Consider the following 16,803-nt stretch of genomic DNA (forward strand, 5'->3'; position numbering starts at 1 on the left):
CGCAGAGGGGATGACCCGGCACGCGGCCGGTCGGCACAGATGATTCAAACCGCAAAAGTCAATCCCCTAGTGTCTCCCAGTCTCCCAGTCTCCCCGTCAGTGCCAGTGACAGTGACAGTGACAGTGACAGGACGCAGCAGTCCAGTCTGTCAGTCAGACTGAGTTGGCGTGCGCCTGATCGATGCCGCTCGCGCTAATGGAATTTTCTGGGCCGCCCCCTCTTCAGAAGTTCAGAAAGTGAAAACAAACCTCGGGCCATTGGCGGAGAATGCCCAATCACCAGCCTCCCTTGGCGCACCCCTGCAGCTCCGACCAGCTCTTAGCCTCTTTGCTCGTCATGCAATATCCCGGTCATTTCGTACGAATGAGCATCTCACAATAGAGAGCTCCTACGTCCTAGACTGTCAGAGTCGGCACCGCACCCCCTCAATTCAGTCAATCCCCCCCCCCCCCAGCCCAGTCCAGCCCAGCCCGTCCGAGGTGGTCTCCCGTGTCGTGTACGATGTACCTGGGTTGGTAGGCATAGATGTCCGTTGTACTAGGCCCTGCACGCCCACAGGGAGCCTATTGTGTCGACTACCACCACCACCATATCAACAATCCCTCTGCCGCTCCCTCTCTCTCCATCGTGCCGCTGCCGCCCAACCTCCTCTCCAACGACGGCTTCACACAGCTCAATTCCTGCGATCCCGAGGAATAACCAGTACGTTGCCCCGGCCTTCCACGCTGTTCCCGGGTCGGCTCGTCATTTGCAATTGAGGTCTCCAGTGTCCGAAGCTCCAGCCGCGCAATTAACCGGTCGTCCCCGGTCGGTCGGCAGAGCGACGCGGTAAACAAATCATTGGCTGCTCACCCCCCGGGGCTTGCACTCTGGAGCCGCAACTCAATTGACGAACGCCCCCCCGAAAACCCATCGCAAACACCCTCAAAGACGGGCCTTCCAAGCTGATACTCCTCTTCTTCACCGCAGTTTCCCCCCCGCGAATCCTCGATTACGTTAGCGATACCCCGGAGCCTTAGCCCACTATGTCGGTCAAGTTCGAGAAAGACACGATAAAGAAGGGTGTCGAGGAGGTCAAGAAGGGCCTCATTGGGGACCCTCTGCCCGGCACCAGCGGCAAGCACCCCATCTCCGAGGCCATCGGCACCGCCATCACCGGCGGTAAGAAGAATGCCGGATCCAAGGGCTACCTCGCGGTTCGTCTGCCATTCCCTCGATCTTGTGCGACGCCGGCACGCGTGCGACTGGGCCCCCGTCGTCGTGCTGTACGGGACATGTCCAGGACGAGATGCTGACGTGCCTTTCGTTCCAGGCCTACATCAAGGAGCTCGAGCAGAACCCTCTACGCACCAAGATGCTCACTGCCGGTACCCTCGCTGGTGCTCAAGAGCTGATCGCGTCCTTCCTCGCCAAGGACCGCAACAAGCATGGCAACTACTTCACCTCACGCGTGCCCAAGATGGCCGCCTACGGCGCCCTCGTCAGCGCCCCTCTCGGCCACTTCCTTATCTGGGCCCTGCAGAAGACCTTTGCCGGCCGCACCAGCTTGCGCGCCAAGATCTTGCAGATTATCGTCAGCAACTTGATTGTAGGTGGTCTGATCTCTTGACGATGGTTGCTGTCCACGTCCTGACCCGTGTTCTACAGATTGCGCCCATCCAGAACTCCGTCTACCTTACCGCCATGGCCCTCATTGCCGGCGCCAAGACATACCACCAGGTCCGCGCGACTGTTAAGGTTGGGTTCTGGAAGGTCATGAAGGTCAGCTGGATCACCTCCCCGCTGTGCCTGGCCTTTGCCCAGAAGTTCCTGCCTGACCAACTCTGGGTTCCCTTCTTCAACTTGGTTGCCTTCATTGTCGGCACCTATATCAACACCATCACCAAGAAGAAGCGTCTTGCCGCTCTGCGCAAGAAGCACTTCGGTGATGGCCGTTCCCCTTCCATGGGAGGTCGTCCTGAGGACTACCCGGGCCCCAAGGACTACCCTGGCCCGATGGGAGGTCCCAACCCCCCTTACTAAACGACTCTGCTATGGTTGAGATGGTTGAGATGACGTCGATATAACGCCCACTTGATGAGAAATCTGGTAACATCTAATACGAAAACGAGCCCAGCCCTTCCGGGCGGGTTTCTGGAGTTGAGGGGCGTGAGGGGCAGTGTGAGGATACGCGAGCTGGGAGCAAGCGGCTTGGATGGACTGCAATCAACTGTCGAGCGTCCTTGTACAATTTGCTTGCTTCATATGTTGCTATCATATTATATGTCCCGTGTCGGTAAATAGGTTCAAATGCGCTTGGATTAAGGTTCGACATGCTTGGTATTATCTAAACGTTCTTCGATTGAATTCGATTGAAGCGGCGTTGATGCTCTCTATTCTATTTGTATAGCGCTGTATTGCCGTGTCCCTTTCTATGAGGGTTTCCACCCGCCTCACGTCGGAGAATATCATTGCGTTGATGCGCAAGTCTGCATTGCGTCTTACACCGACGTCCCCCCGCCAATCTATCATCGGCTCGGTTTTTCTCGCGGACGTTTGTGTTAGTGCCTCGGCTCGGCAAACGGACATTGTCCCTTGGCCGCTAACAGCTGGTTCTGAGCTGGATGGACATGATCGGCGTCCGCCAACACGGCAGCATGTCGCATGTTTGTGATGAGTTTGCGTCTTGAGCTGGCTCCCTACCTCACTCCCCAGCCGACGCTTCGCCAGTGTCCACCATGAATCCGGGGCTCCAGTACTCGGATTCCGGGCACTGCTTGTCCACCCACAACATACCCTCGCCGAGCAGATCTTCCAACGCCGTCTGGGCGCGCGCCCTGGGCCATCGCAAGTTGACCATCAGCATCGAGATGCTCACGTATCCCAGCACCTGAACGGCCTCCAGCACGGCGCTCTGATCTGTGTTGAGCTCCTTCGGTACGCTCCGGATGTACGACTTGCTGCCAACCTTAATGACACTGTGCGAGCTGCCCAGCGGCTTCAGCGTGCCGACGGCCCTCAGCACATCGTCCTCCGTCACCTCGCTCGCACCCTCCATGCGCCCCTTCATGATCCGCTCCCGCACCTCGCGCACGCCGATCAGCCCGCCGTTCTCGTCGCGCGTCGCGCTGCACACTTCGACCACGCGCACCGCCAGCTCAAAGTAGAAGTCGTTGACCGACCGGCCCAGCAGCTGCGCCCAAATCGAGGAAGAGCCGCCGGCGCCGCCGGACGACGAGGACGACGAGGACGCGAGAGGGTCAACGCCGATGGCAGAGCACATACGGGCGAACTGGGCTCGGAAGGACGGGTTCGAGCGGATGTCCTTTGCGTGGGTCTGCGCGAACTGCTGGAGGAGGGAGCGGAAGACAGAGAGCTGGGTCTCGAGGGCCTGGGCGTTGGTGTTGCGCAGGTTGGAACCGTGGGAGGCGTATTGCGCCGAGGTGAGGCGGGAGCGGTCGAAGGCCGCAAGGCCGACCCCTTTACGGGACATGGTTGTTGTCGTAGTTATCGTGGTTGGTGCGCGGGTGTTTGGGAGGGGGGTTTTGAGGGGAGCCTCTATCGTGGTGTTGCCTCACATGCGGAGGCAGGTGGAGGTTGCGAATAGAGGGGCGCGCCGGGTGTCTGGTGGATGCGATCATATCGGGGGTCGTTGGCGCCGATGCCCTTTGTGGTTGGTCTGGTCGGGTCCCGTTCCTCGGACAGTCCGTAAATCGAAAATGATGACATAAGCACGATTTGGCTCCGTCTTTTCTGTGGTCTGCCCCCAGAACAAGGAAGCTCAGATGTCACGTGAAACCAGGCAATGGCCCCCCACCCGGAGAATCTCCGGCCACTTCAGCCACTAAATGGGCATAGCCCCCCGGCAAAAAGGGCACAACCCTCTCTGAAATCCAACTCGCAAAATTTCGGTGTTCGAGCCTGACCAAAGCAATTACAGACGCCCTGCCTCACGATCGCGCTGCGAATTTCCTCACAGTCCCCCCTCCATCCCGCAGCAACCATGTCGTCCACCCAGAGCGTGCAGTGCTTCGGCAAGAAGAGAACCGCCACCGCCGTTGCCCAGTGCAAGGTACGAAAAATCCGAGACCCCTCGAGAGGAAGAGAGACAAACCGAAAGAGAAGGATGGAAGAGGGGAATGAAGAGAACAACATCTGGACATGAGAATTTGGAAGGCTGACTTGTTTCGCGCTATAGGCTGGCAAGGGCCTCGTCAAGGTCAACGGCAAGCCTCTCTCGCTTGTCCAGCCCGAGATCCTCCGCTTCAAGGTACGATTACATTCCACGCGAGTCTATTGAGGAAAGGCCGGTCGGCAAGAGGAGGAACCAAGAGGACTGGGACATGGGGAAATGAAGAGCAAGCGCTGCGACGTTTGACTCTGCCTACGGACGAGAAGAACAGGCGCAGCGATTTTGCTCTCCACCACCTACACCCACGAAACCGAATCGATCAGAAGGGGGAAAACTACAAGCGACCAAGAGTCCTCGACGAGACGAGAGAACCATTTAAGCAGAAACCGACGAAGACTAACTCTGCGAAACACAGGTCTACGAGCCCCTCCTTGTCCTTGGCCTTGACAAGTTCGCCAACATCGACATCCGCGTCCGCGTCACCGGTGGTGGTCACACTTCCCAGATCTACGCCATCCGTCAGGCTATCGCCAAGTCGGTTGTCGCCTACTACCAGAAGTTCGTCGACGAGCACTCGAAGAACATGCTCAAGCAGGCCCTCGTCCAGTTCGACCGCACCCTTCTCGTCGCCGACAACCGCCGGTGCGAGCCCAAGAAGTTCGGTGGTAAGGGTGCCCGCTCCAGATTCCAGAAGTCCTACCGTTAAGCGGTACGCGTCGGATGGTTTCTTTTTCTTGCCCGAGCGGTGGTGGGGAAGAAGGGATGTGCAGCACAACACCTTTGGGGGAAGCGCTGCGGGTTTCCGGGTCCGGCATTTGGTGTTTCCCGCGAAAAATATTTGGCAGTTACTGTTTTACGGGGGAGTCAAACGTGGATCAAAAGATCTGGTTCGTCCTTCTCGCGTCTCTAGGGAAATGGACCGGGAGTTCGGCCAGAGCTCGACACATGGGGTTCAGGTCGTGCGTGGGGTTCTAGCATCGCGCTGTCGTTCCCTCCGCCGCCGCGCCCCCGTCGATGCAATTGCATGGCATGCCTCGCGGTATCGCTGCTTGGCTTGGTTTGTAAAAGGGTCAGGCAGGCAAATGAAACATTGAAACTTCATGACACGGCGTTTTGGGCTCGAGTTATGCGCGTGCTGTGTTTCTTTTCTCTTCCCTTTCTCTCTCTTGTCGTTGTGGCTGGGGAACTCGCATCCATGAGACATTGGGGGGAGGAAGGGTAGGTGTAAGACAGGAAGACGGCTCTCCAACAATGACATTTCAACAACTTTGTGTGTCCCATGTCCTCGATATCGGTTGAAGCTTCAAGTCTTGCCACAATCGGATGGCCCGCGTAGTTGACGACTTCCAGTCACCACTCAACCAGCTCAGACCAGCCTATCTGTCGCATCCGATTTTTTTTGGTTGTCCCAAAGAGCTCGTTGGTACTTGTGCCAGGATTGATTGAAAAGTTTACTTTGAACGCAACGTTTGTCGGCCGCCTGCTCAACTAGCACCGAGGAACCCGCCACCCAAGCAAATGGACACTCACCAACACTCATGTCAGACGCCGCGTGCGGGTAGCCATATAACCTAGCATGCCCATTTAACATCGCATGAATAGAGTAGCGCCTTTTGACCTCGGCTCCGTTGATGATGTCCCTTAAAGACACGGATGCGTCGGCGGAGCAGTCCGAACATAAACACAGGAGAAAGTCCAAATCACAAAACTACCAGTGGATTTCTTATCTCATTCGACATTTCCAGGTCTCGGTGTAGAAGCCTAGATCGGCCCAAATCCACCTTGCCAACAGCGCATCCATTGGGACTGAGGTGGACTGCTTCAAACCAAGACCATACAATCGCTTTTATGTATATGTAAAAGAAAATAAATGCAACATCCAACTCTCTTTGTAGCACGATACTGTCACCAGTAGCAAAAGGAAATGATCAGTGTGAGGCTTGAACTCACGGCCTTGGCATTACTCAATGTATCTGATAATATATTAGTACCACGCTCTAACCAACTGAGCTAACCGACCAAGCTGCGAACTTGCTTGCTTGTTGTGAAGGCGCTGCCCTAAGCCCTACGAGATGGAAGCGCGGCAACGTCGTGGGCGAGGATGGGGTCTGGCGGAGACTGGCGATGGATGGAGTAACCTCATCGTGGGTCGTGTCTGTGGGACAGGAGTCAATGAATTTGGATCCACTGCTGTACTTCCTCAAGGGTGGCTACACACGCGACGAAGAGCGTGGCTCTCTTGCGCTAGCTCACGCCATGAGATCGTAGTGTGGAGGAGGGTTGCCAAGGTTGACCGAAGTCCCGTTGTTCCAACACTGCATGGCTCGGCTGACCCTCGTTTAGGCTTGAAGAGGATGACTTAGTTGGTGCAGCTGTCTTGGACTGCGTATGTTCCCCTTGGTGACGCTGGTAACCTTGCTTCTGAGTGACTCGGCCGAGGTGAAAAGACTAGAGACTTTACACATGTCGCATGCCTGTCTACCATGTATTGCAACCGAGCAAGGATGACAAACGAAACTTTCCTCTTTCTACTTCCCGACCTGTTTAAGTCTTTTCCCTCTTGCGAGCAGGGCTACTTCTCGAGGTCTCACCCACCCCCTATCGAAAGCCAGATCGCAGAAGAGTCAAGTGAACAGGATTGAAGCTGTGCATGTGCGAGACCCCAACGACCTTACCGTCCAAGCCACACCCTATGTTTTCCAGCGTGGGTCAGCAACAGCTCCCGCCACCAATCGCCATTGCGCCCCGGCAGAGAACCCATGGTCTAAGGACCCGCACTTTTAGGGTTTGAAACGACGCACAGCTACCAGAACGGTCCATAAGAGCTCATTCGAGCTGTCTTTCCAACAACATCCCAAGCAGCTCTAATCGAGCTCATCCCCGATGGCACAATTGGCTAGCGCGTCAGACTGTTAATCTGGAGGTTGGTGGTTCGAGCCCACCTCGGGGAGAAGCAGTGGTTAAAATCCACCTGGGCATGATTTTTTGCCTTTTGGCGTGTGGTTCTCGGTGGCCTTCGTATGTGCCGTCAGTCAAATCACCTTTTGAGACATTTCCAGGCAAAGACTGTTAAAGTTGGTACAATCCATTTTAACCTCGCACTAGTTAGTCGTTTGTCATCTCTTAAAATGGAATCTGTTCGTGAGATGTGTATCCAAACTTTCCTGACCTCATCTATTTATTCCTTCCAACCAACTTTGTTATGAAAAATTTTTTTTAAGAGAAGCAAATGATGTAGAATATACATAGACATGCTTTGCTTCGCTCGTGCTGACGAACTGCCTGCATAAGGCACGTAAGGCTCGCATGGCTGCGATGTTCTTGACCGGGTATTTTGCGTCTCTGCAGGGCCCGGCAGCAGGAAGACTGTCGCCGGCGTCACCCTTGTTGAAAGCGCGGGTTCTTTTCAGGCGCCCGGTCGACAGCCGGAAGCCCCGGCGCATGAATCCACTTTTGCCTGGCGTGTATCCGGGAACCGGAAGATGAGTGTGGCGAGACCGCAACGGCACTATCCCATCTTTTTCCAAGCATAATGACGAGTCAATCGGTGCACAAACAAGATTGAAGCTGTTTTCAGAAGCTTTTTTTCTTTTACCGGAGTTTCTGTTCCTTCGATTAGCTTTTGCAGCCTTCACCGCCCGATCATGTTCGGAGCCAAGGGACCACAGGACGCACCACATCCACAATGTCAAGTGAGAGACTCATCATCCCCAGACAGTCGCTTCAGTCCGACTGAAACATGATGCCATCCCCACCGAGAGAACCAGGAGGGTAGGAAAAATGACGCCTGGAATTTTGGTGATAAAGAAAAAGGGCAGATGGCGCCCTCGCGACGGCTGAGAAACCATCAGTCAGCCAGCTCTGAGTTCTTTGACGAAGTACTTGTGGCTGCGCAGAGGCTGCAAGCCACCATTTCGTCAATTTTCTAACGATCCATTCGGCTCATAATTTCGCACCCTTCATCTTCTGTTCCTTCCATGGCCAGCCAGCAGTAAGTAAAACTTATGAATCTTAATCCCTCCTCACCTGGACGATGAGTCAGTCAACTTTGGTCGGAAAAGCGATAAGGATGTAACTATACTTCAATCAGTTTGCCGGTCAAAACGTGTGACTCCAAGGCTTGGTTCCTAAAAGATAACTAAAAGAGAAGGGAAGCAAGCCATGGGCATCAACCATGCAGACAGACTCGAGGTTACAGCATGCGCCATGCCTTGAGCCAGGTATTGAAAACTCCGATCGATGTCTTTCTATTCGTTTGAGCCCTGACAACATTCCGCTCTTCAACCTCTCTTCTCGCATGACAGTGACATCGTAAACACTTCCCTTTTCTATTCTTCACCCCCCACCCCCTTCTTGCAGACATAGAATCAATGACAGAGACACTGATGCGAGCATTTGCCATCTTCAAGGACTCCAATCCCGATCCATAGAAGTACGAGAACCTAATGTATCTCTAAGCTCATGGAGAGACATTCCTAGACCGCGAACGGCATGCGCAGACATTCTCAGCACCGACGCAAACGTCATGTTGCCCCTGGGTCGTCGCGCACAGCCATATGCTAGCTCATCGTTAGTCTATAATCGCCATGCTGATCTACCATCCAATGTGTCAAAGCTTTCGACTTGGGATGCAAGTATGGCTTCTGCTAGTGGCACCTCCCAGGTGGCATCGTCCAATGCTGGCTGGGGCGGCCAGGCTATGGCTCGCAATAGTCTCGGCTGTGGACCCTCGTCCAGCAATGGGCACAATCCAACGTTTGCCCAACAAGCATCTGCTAGGTGGGTGTGGCCAAGACATTCACAACACCCTCTCCAAAGAACATAGAATTGGGCTTGCCCGATCAACTGCCGTCAGCCATGCCATTGGCTTCGCTTGTCCCGGCCCGACCGACAGCAACAGCCGGTATAGCGCACGGATTCCCCACGATGAGTGAAGCCACATTCCTTAAAGAATGACAGGGCCGAGGCTAATTCTCCTCTGGCCGCCGGCGCGGATTGCCCGGGGAAAGACATCCGCCCTCAGCGTAGTCCTTGCCCTCTCCCTCTCTGCTAATACTCTAAGGCATGTCAACATCATGGCCGTGTTTGCTCCTGGAAGCCTACCTTGACGTCCATCCAACTTCCGCAGCCTTTGCGGATAGAGAGAGAACTCGACGACAAGCCGGAGTACGGAAGGATTTCACGTCCACAGGAACCACCAGAAGCTCGTCCAGGATGGCCGCCGCCGCGCGATTCTTTGCCTTGCTCATTTGCTTCTTTGGGACGAGCGCTGTCGTTGCCGCGGCAAATTTGTCGTATCAGGGCATCCCAAGCTGTGCCGTGAGTAGATCTCAGAAAGGACGTCTCGATATGATAGCTGCTTACATACATAGGTCAACTGTATCCTCCAGGAGATCGGCCATAGCGATTGCGCCATTACGAACCAAACATGCATCTGCCACGACGATGTGCTGGCTGGCTACGTACAAACATGCGTTCAGGCCAGCTGCACAGTCAGAGAAATGCTGGGTAAGCGACAGACTCGGCTTGATCGGCGTCCAAGCAAGGGATTGATGCTCATCGTTACAACGCATAGCGGCCCGAAACCAGTCATTAGCTGCCTGCGGAGTGCCCGTATCTGAGCACGATGAAACTGTGAGATGGTTCCGACCGACCATTTTTGCCCTCCCAACCTTCTTCCTCTTCGTCCGGGTTGTCAACAAGTATATGAAGCTATCAAGTTGGGGCTGGGACGACACAACCATTATGATTGCATATGTATGGCTCACTGTACACGGCTACCAGACCGCTCGAAAGCTGACCGTCAATCTTCCAGGCTTTCATAGTAGCCTTTCTGCCAGCGGCCTATATCGGTAAGTACCCCGCAGTTGTGTCAGTTGTCTTGAAACTGACATTCACGTTGCAGCCGAAAGAACGGGTGCAGGGAGGGACATTTGGACCCTTACTCCTGAACAAATCACCGAGTTTCTTTTCGTAAGACAACAATCCCACAGTGTTCTCGTCTGTCATGACTGACACGGACAACTCGCTGACTGAGATCAAGGTGTTTCTTATATTTAGCACGCTGTACATGACCTCTCTGGCCTTCATAAAGTCTTCGATCCTGTTTCTCTACCTACGCATCTTCCCTGATGAAAATTTCAGGAGGGTCTTGTGGGGTACGCAGCTGTTCAATCTCCTGATATGGATTACGTTCGTCACGGGCACATTCGCCGCCTGTCAGCCCCTGAACTTCTTTTGGAACGGATGGAAGAGAGAGATGACGGGCAAGTGCTTCAACCTGAACGCTTTTGCCATGTGTCATGGTGTTCTCAACGTTGCATTGGATGCCTGGATGCTCGTACTGCCGGCCACTCAAATTTATGGGTTGAGAATGAAGCTCAAGACGAAGGTTGGCGTAATGCTGATGTTCGGCGTTGGCATATTGTGAGAGAGAAACTGCCTTGCTTTGAACCAACACCCATCGCTAACTCGGAGAAGCCTCACAGCAGTCAGTGCCTACCGTATCAAGACACTTCTCTCGTTTGCGACATCATACAACATCACAGGTTAGCACCTTCTGCAACCATCATAGCTGTCCTCCGTGTGTTCTGACCAACGATGTTTGCTAGCCGACTCGTTTCAGGGTTCCGTCTGGTCCTCGGTCGAGCTCTGCGTAGGGGCTTTTGTCGCCTGTCTCCCGAGCACACGCCAAGTCTGGAGAGTATTATTTCCCAAGATCCTCGAAGTGACACACATCTCTACGAGATCGTCCCCATCAAGCAAGGGTTCCAACGCCATCAGCCAAGCCTCAAGAACATTGTCAGGCGCTCATGATCAGCCACGCATGGCTTCTTATGAAGAGTCGTCAATAGCGCATCTGGTCGGAGATTTCAACAAAATCGACCTCAACAACCTTCCCGACACGAGCTCGACGGAAGCTACGCACCCACGGACGCCGAAGAACCGAATTGAGACCAAAGGGGAACCCGGTTCGGGCAGCTCCAGGGGCAGCTGAGAGCGGAACACGAGGGGTATGGGCTTTATGGGCTTTAAGAACGGTTCGGGGAAGTCAACTGAAGCACTTGCAACACTGGCAGATCAATCAGCCGGAAATGTCAACATATGTCAACGATGCACAGAAACCGAAGAAGCAGGTACATGAAGTAAATCCGAAGGGGCGCAGACAAAGCAATCCGTGGCGGATCAGTCTCCGGCTTATGAGCCCAGGAGGGTCTTGTCTACCGCAGGTCGACGAACTAGGAACGGATACGAACCACGAGTTGGCATTCAGGTCACGGTGTATGACTGGCGCTCAGATCTCGGGCTATCATGCCCTGGATCAGGCCAGAGAGGAGAAGAAGGCTTGAGGTACACAATAGCCATTGTTGCAACAACAAAAGTATACGGCCAATAATTGGTTAGCGGGAAGTCGGCGATAGGACGGTTGTAACACTTGTCTAGAGCTGATCTCTGTCCATGGTATAAACACACAACGATGGTACTCTAACAAGATACATCAGTTCTTCCATAGAATAACGAAAAATTAAAAATCGAAAGGATTGTTCGGAGATTGCGTCCTCTCAGTCGTCAATAAGACTTCCCAGTGAACACCCACTCCTGTGGCTCCGACTACGACTTGTGGCCTTTTTGTGTGTAAGCCGGTCGGCCGCCTTGCCACGTCTGAGTTGCCGCCGCCGCCTACTGAAAGAGGGGTATTGGGGTTGCGTAGGCAGGATAGAGTCAGACTTCTTGGCCGCTTATGGCATATCTCGCCACCCAACATCTTCATTTGTAGTAGAGCAGAGTGTTTGGGCGAGGAGAAGCTCGACCCTTCCCAACCAAAAAGCAGCGCGCGCGCACCAGTTCGTTCGAGCCACGAGAATGGCGCAACAAGGAGGCACTCGTCGGGACCCATCAGGTACCTGGCCCTCTCTGCTACCGCGTACGTCAGGTTCAAGCACCTACTGACCTGATTAGGAGAAGCAGCCGCCAAAGTACTTGATCCTGCGACCGAGGCATTACGACAAGACGAGAGAGAGAAGCTCGACGACGAGGGCTGGGAGGTCGTGGCCAAACCGGGAGACGAGCAACAGTCTCATGGGACAGGGTTCTCGAGCAGTTTCGACCTGCAGCTAGGCTGGGGAAGCTGGAGGACTTCCGTCCTCAGCTGGGATGTGAACGTCAGGAGGGAGCATACCCATCTTCCCAGCGACTCACAGGCATCGGCCAACACTGCACACGAACCCAAGACAGAAGGCAAGGGGGCGCAAAGCAACAGTGATGGTCGATAATCAATGAGCTTAGTTGATACCGGGGGATAAGGTTCGTCTTCGCACTTTCGGTGCCCGCCATCAGGTGGTGCAGCAGAGCAATGAGTCCTCCGAATCCACTCATGTGTCCGGCAGAGACTGAGAAGCATGGGAGGGTATTTGCTAGAGAAGTGTCCTCGTGTTTCTAGCTGGTACTGGCAACTGGTCTACCAAGGGCTGCTTGCATTTAGGATTCTGTCATTTAATGTCGAAAATGATGACGGAAAGGCCGATTTGAAGACATGTGAAGCCGCTCCTGAAAGACCCGAAATGAAATCTGAAGCAGTGACACGTTATCAACACCTCTCCGTTTGCTGTATTAATGGACTAGCTAATCCTCGGAGCGAAGGAAGGGCTCTGTGGTGATGATGTCTGAGCGGTCTCAAATCATGAACCCTCCAGGCCTCCTCGCCGGTTCATCCGAAAATTTAGTGCAACGGCTCATCGCCACCACAAAAGGATCAACAATGCCACCGGATCCCTCATCTCTCCCCTCATCGAAGTTTCTTGGGCCAGACTGGGCCTTGGCAAACCTCCCCCCCCCCCCTTCCCGTCGTTCACCTCCAATCGGTCGATTTCCCAGGACGCCAAGTCTCTGCCCACGAGCCGGGGCTCATTTCCAGCTGTTCTTGGCCCTCACACGGCGTGCAGAGGTGGGGAACGAGAAGCAGCTAGCCTTCTAGTCGCCGTGGTCTACATTACACAGATCTTGCAGGTCGTGGGATCACCGGTAGTGGTCTCATCAGGGGCACAAAGAGCACCTCAGGGAGTCGATGAGACGACTCGTACCGCACGCGGGTCTCAAGATCCAGCCACCAGGAACGTCGCACTACATGTTCCGGATGGCAAGAGAAGGAAGACAAGCAAGCCATGGCATGAGGGCTTAGATCAATGTTCAACGAACCACTGGGAAGGTCGAGAAGAGCAAAAAAGAAGGACAAAACCCATGCCCTGCCTGGTTGGTGGTATTGCTAGACCTTTCGAACCAAGACGATTGCCATGAAATCAATTAGGGTGCACCGGCGAAAAAAGAGACTGTCCCTCACATCGCTGGAAGGGACACACATTCGATCCAGACGGGACTCGAACCCGCAATCTTCTGATAAATTTCCGAATATTCATTTTTGTGAAAATCAATCGAAGTCAGACGCCCTACCAATTGAGCCACCAGACCGAAGGATGAACGGTAATGAGCAGTGCTTACTCATCGATGGAATATAGCAGTGGTCAACGTCACTATAGACTGAGCGACTGATCCTCTTTTACGAGAGCGGAGTTATGGTTGCAAGTGGATACAGATACGTACATTATGCGTCGCCCTGAGACAAACTTACAAATGACCTGACGGGAGGCGGCAGCGGTGCGAAGTTTACCAGGTACGTTTCGGAGGCCAAGTATAGTTTGAACGGTATTATAAATTGGTATGTCCACAAGATTACTTGCGCCGTGGATGCTCTGGTATGTCCTCCCCATGATTTATATACAGCCAAAAGAGAGAAGGCAGCCAGCGAAACTCCGTTAGGGCTAGTCCCCTCCACGGCGCCCATGAGAAAACCGGCGGTAGAAAACCAACAAAAGTCTTTTTTCCTCCCTTCTCCAGCCAAGTCTCGCCATGCTGATGACCTTGCAACCCAAACAATCCCCGACTCTTCCCCTCCCCATTTGGAAACCCCGCCTCACAATCACTAACACAAAACCGACGAAAGCATCTCCCAGCTTTAGGCCTTGTACCAGTTCTCGGGGGCGTCGCCCAGGCACTCCCCGACGGTGACGGCGCGGTAGCCCTTGGCCTTGAGGGTGTCGATCATCTTCTGAGTGAGGGAGATGACGGTCTGCTCGTGGACGTCGTGGGACAGGACGATGGCGCTGCTGGATGCCGGGTCGTTGCTGAGCTCGTTGTTGAACTTCTCGGTCGAGATGTGGGTCGTATCGGGCGTGTTGTTCTCAAAGTCCTTGGTGTCGAGGTTGGTGTCGATGACGTGGTACCCCAGGCCGGCGAGGTCAGAGAGGCAGCCTTCGTCGCACGAGAGGAAGGGGGGGCGCATGTACTTGGGCGCGAAGCCGGCGATGCGGCGGGTGGCGTCCTCGAGCTGGGTCATCTGGGCGATGCGGTCGGCCGAGGAGAGGGTGTTGAGGTCCGGGTGGGCGTAGGTGTGGGAGCCGACGAGATGGCCCTCGTTCTTCATGCGGTTGATGGTGGCCGGGCCGATGCCCTCCTCGATGTTAGCGAAGTTGTTGCCGTTGACGAAGAAGGTGGCCTTGACGTCGTTGGCGGCGAGGATGTCGAGCAGCTGCGGCGTGAAGGTGAAGGGCCCGTCGTCATAGGTGAGGGCGACGACACCCGTCTGCGTGCACTGCGAGATGATCTGGCCGACAGGGGGGCTCTGGCGGCGGGAGAGAGGGCTGAGGGAGGATATGTCAGTTTCATACCGGCGTCCGAGGGCCAAGCCAAGAAGACGAGAGGCAGAGGAGCCTTCCCCCCCCCCCCCCCCCCTCTTCTGGAGCGTACACATACCTTGCGTAGGCACCTCCGGCGAGGGCAAGGACCGCAGTAGTAGCGCTAAGAGCAGAGGAGTACATGGTTGCTGTCGTGGACGAGACTCAAAGCAAGGTGAGAATGGAAGGCGATGCAGGGGGGCAGCAAGATAAGTGAGACTGGAGGACTCGGGCGCGAGGAGTTGATATTAAGCTTGCTTGGCTGGTGACAAGTTGGATGTAGGATGAAGCAATAAGTCGAGGGGCTGGAAGAAGGGGGGGGGGGGGATGGGAAGGAAAAGGCAGACGACTTATATGAAGAGTTGGGACGTTACGGAGAAGAGGCCTGAACAAGGGGACATGGAACAGTGGACAGTGGACGGTCTGAGTTGACGATGGGTCCCAGCCAAGAGCTCACGTATGGGTCGACCCATACAAGAATAGAGTCTAATGAAATTTCCCGCTACATAGATAGATGGACCTACCTGCATAGCCTAGTGACCTGAGGGCCTGGAGGGATGACGGTCGAGACGGATCGCCCATCCTGTCCCATCGTGGAGAAGTTTGAGAAACGGGACGAGGACGACGACCGACGACCGACGACGGTGTGCCCCCCATCCATCCTGCATAGAAGCAAGCACTCACTTGCTTCAAGACCCTACGAGGGGTTGGGTTGGCCCGTTCAGCCCTGAGCGCCTTGGTGTCTTGGCGGACATGAAAGGAACCATGCCCGACGAGGCTCCGATACGAGGCGCGTGTACTCTACATTGGTCGGTACGGTCCATAGGCAGGGTAAGCTGGGAAGAGAGGAGAGTAAGAGGAGAGAGTATTCGTGGTGTGTCGTGTTTGGGAGATCCGCGGCGCGTTTTGACGTCAAGGGGCTTGGGGGAGCATGTAAGCTGACTGGCCGGAATCTCTCTCCTCTCATGGCGCCGGGAGGAAAATAATAAACACAAAAGGAGCGGGAAAAAAAAAGAAAAGAATAAGGGGATCCCGGCGGGATGTTGCCCTGGATGGAGCTACGAGCGGGTGTTGTTCATCGGGATGTGGATAGACCGACGCTCAAGAGCTGTCGGCCGACTCTCGTCATCCTTCACCAAGGATGTGCCCTAAAGAGGACGAACAGGCAGACACCTTGCGTTGCGACAAAGTGAACGGCGCCAGACAAGACAAAACGGTGAGGTTGGTGGTCAGTCCACTGTCAGTTGAGAGGTGTGTGTGTGGTGGCGTCGAACATCGGCCGGACTCGAGGAGAGCCAGGGATCGTCGAAACCTTGACGGGGGGGAGGGGGAGTGGAGAATCAGCCACGAGCGCCGCCCGTTGCCGTCTCGGGGTTTTTTTCTCCTTCGTGGTCAATAGAGAATGAAAAGCAATCCCAGCAGTCCTCTTTGGGTGAGGGAGGGAGGGGGGGGGGGCGCGCCGTTGCGGGACACAGACCGCCGCTGTTGGCCCAGGATCTCCCGAGTTGGGCTTGATCCCGCTTTTGTTGGCGCCACCATATGGTACTCTGTATCATCGGCGTGAAAGAAATAAAGAACGGGCATAACGAATAGAATGCCTAGAACCCTGACGAACAATCAGTGTTTCTGATGCTGTAACGAGGGACAACCCCCCCCCCCCCCCCCCAAATTTGATGAGGATGAGGCCCGCCTCTGTTGCAAAACGGAAACTGAAATCACCTTCGTTGCAGCAGAAATCGCTTGCGCTCGCGCTCGTGCAGGAGGAGAATATGGTCCAGGAGGAGTGAGAGGAAGTGAAGGGAGGCCGCGGGGACCAGCAGCAGTACCAACAGTATCAGCGGCAGCAGCAGCAACACGGACGTTGCATCGTGGCGCGGCACTTCTGTTGCTGAGGTCATGTCATCCGGCAATAAGATAAATTGCCGAGCAAGGCCATCCCGTGCTTAATCCCCTTGGGGACTGGC

The 16,803-nt window shown here is 54.8% G+C and overlaps 6 protein-coding genes across 6 annotated transcripts; 4 read left to right on the forward strand and 2 right to left on the reverse strand.

The window, feature by feature from the left end:
• Positions 1-566: 566 nt before the first annotated feature.
• CDEST_00232 (uncharacterized protein) lies at positions 567-2,680 on the forward strand. The gene is made up of 4 exons (XM_062916391.1): positions 567-703; positions 971-1,197; positions 1,314-1,589; positions 1,649-2,680. The coding sequence occupies exons 2-4, from the start codon at positions 1,027-1,029 to the stop codon at positions 2,021-2,023; spliced, it is 822 nt and encodes a 273-aa protein (XP_062772442.1). The 5' UTR covers positions 567-703; positions 971-1,026; the 3' UTR covers positions 2,024-2,680.
• A 1-nt stretch (position 2,681) lies between these two features.
• CDEST_00233 (Putative winged helix-like DNA-binding domain superfamily, Snf8/Vps36 family) lies at positions 2,682-3,562 on the reverse strand. The gene has a single exon (XM_062916392.1). The coding sequence runs from the start codon at positions 3,471-3,473 to the stop codon at positions 2,685-2,687; it is 789 nt and encodes a 262-aa protein (XP_062772443.1). The 5' UTR covers positions 3,474-3,562; the 3' UTR covers positions 2,682-2,684.
• Positions 3,563-3,861: 299 nt separating this feature from the next.
• Positions 3,862-5,292, forward strand: CDEST_00234 (Putative small ribosomal subunit protein uS9). Its single transcript, XM_062916393.1, has 3 exons — positions 3,862-4,052; positions 4,179-4,250; positions 4,528-5,292. The coding sequence occupies exons 1-3, from the start codon at positions 3,984-3,986 to the stop codon at positions 4,816-4,818; spliced, it is 432 nt and encodes a 143-aa protein (XP_062772444.1). The 5' UTR covers positions 3,862-3,983; the 3' UTR covers positions 4,819-5,292.
• A 4,034-nt stretch (positions 5,293-9,326) lies between these two features.
• Positions 9,327-11,631, forward strand: CDEST_00235 (Putative extracellular membrane protein, CFEM; the record flags this gene model as incomplete). Its single annotated transcript, XM_062916394.1, has 8 exons — positions 9,327-9,431; positions 9,485-9,620; positions 9,688-9,869; positions 9,928-9,964; positions 10,018-10,085; positions 10,156-10,538; positions 10,593-10,660; positions 10,724-11,631. The coding sequence occupies 8 exons, from the start codon at positions 9,327-9,329 to the stop codon at positions 11,107-11,109; spliced, it is 1,365 nt and encodes a 454-aa protein (XP_062772445.1). The 3' UTR covers positions 11,110-11,631.
• Positions 11,632-11,815: 184 nt separating this feature from the next.
• On the forward strand, positions 11,816-12,600 carry CDEST_00236 (uncharacterized protein). Its single transcript, XM_062916395.1, has 2 exons — positions 11,816-12,012; positions 12,072-12,600. The coding sequence occupies exons 1-2, from the start codon at positions 11,976-11,978 to the stop codon at positions 12,383-12,385; spliced, it is 351 nt and encodes a 116-aa protein (XP_062772446.1). The 5' UTR covers positions 11,816-11,975; the 3' UTR covers positions 12,386-12,600.
• A 1,206-nt stretch (positions 12,601-13,806) lies between these two features.
• Positions 13,807-16,195, reverse strand: CDEST_00237 (Putative NodB domain, glycoside hydrolase/deacetylase, beta/alpha-barrel). The gene has a single exon (XM_062916396.1). It carries the CDS (start codon positions 14,914-14,916, stop codon positions 14,122-14,124), a length of 795 nt encoding a protein of 264 aa, XP_062772447.1. The 5' UTR covers positions 14,917-16,195; the 3' UTR covers positions 13,807-14,121.
• Positions 16,196-16,803: the final 608 nt, after the last annotated feature.

Source organism: Colletotrichum destructivum, chromosome 1 (genome assembly GCF_034447905.1).
Source record: "Colletotrichum destructivum chromosome 1, complete sequence".
Lineage (NCBI taxonomy): Eukaryota > Fungi > Ascomycota > Sordariomycetes > Glomerellales > Glomerellaceae > Colletotrichum > Colletotrichum destructivum.

Excerpts from the sequence above, each read along its gene's own strand:
- CDEST_00232 (XM_062916391.1), top strand. The coding sequence starts at position 1,027 with ATGTCGGTCAAGTTCGAGAAAGACACGATAAAGAAGGGTGTCGAGGAG. Across the intron at positions 1,198-1,313 it reads GATCCAAGGGCTACCTCGCG|GCCTACATCAAGGAGCTCGA; the intron begins GTTCGTCTGCCA and ends CTTTCGTTCCAG. Across the intron at positions 1,590-1,648 it reads TTATCGTCAGCAACTTGATT|ATTGCGCCCATCCAGAACTC; the intron begins GTAGGTGGTCTG and ends CGTGTTCTACAG.
- CDEST_00233 (XM_062916392.1), bottom strand. The coding sequence starts at position 3,473 with ATGTCCCGTAAAGGGGTCGGCCTTGCGGCCTTCGACCGCTCCCGCCTC.
- CDEST_00234 (XM_062916393.1), top strand. The coding sequence starts at position 3,984 with ATGTCGTCCACCCAGAGCGTGCAGTGCTTCGGCAAGAAGAGAACCGCC. Across the intron at positions 4,053-4,178 it reads CCGCCGTTGCCCAGTGCAAG|GCTGGCAAGGGCCTCGTCAA; the intron begins GTACGAAAAATC and ends TTCGCGCTATAG. Across the intron at positions 4,251-4,527 it reads CCGAGATCCTCCGCTTCAAG|GTCTACGAGCCCCTCCTTGT; the intron begins GTACGATTACAT and ends TGCGAAACACAG.
- CDEST_00236 (XM_062916395.1), top strand. The coding sequence starts at position 11,976 with ATGGCGCAACAAGGAGGCACTCGTCGGGACCCATCAG. Across the intron at positions 12,013-12,071 it reads CACTCGTCGGGACCCATCAG|GAGAAGCAGCCGCCAAAGTA; the intron begins GTACCTGGCCCT and ends TGACCTGATTAG.
- CDEST_00237 (XM_062916396.1), bottom strand. The coding sequence starts at position 14,916 with ATGTGTACGCTCCAGAAGAGGGGGGGGGGGGGGGGGGAAGGCTCCTCT.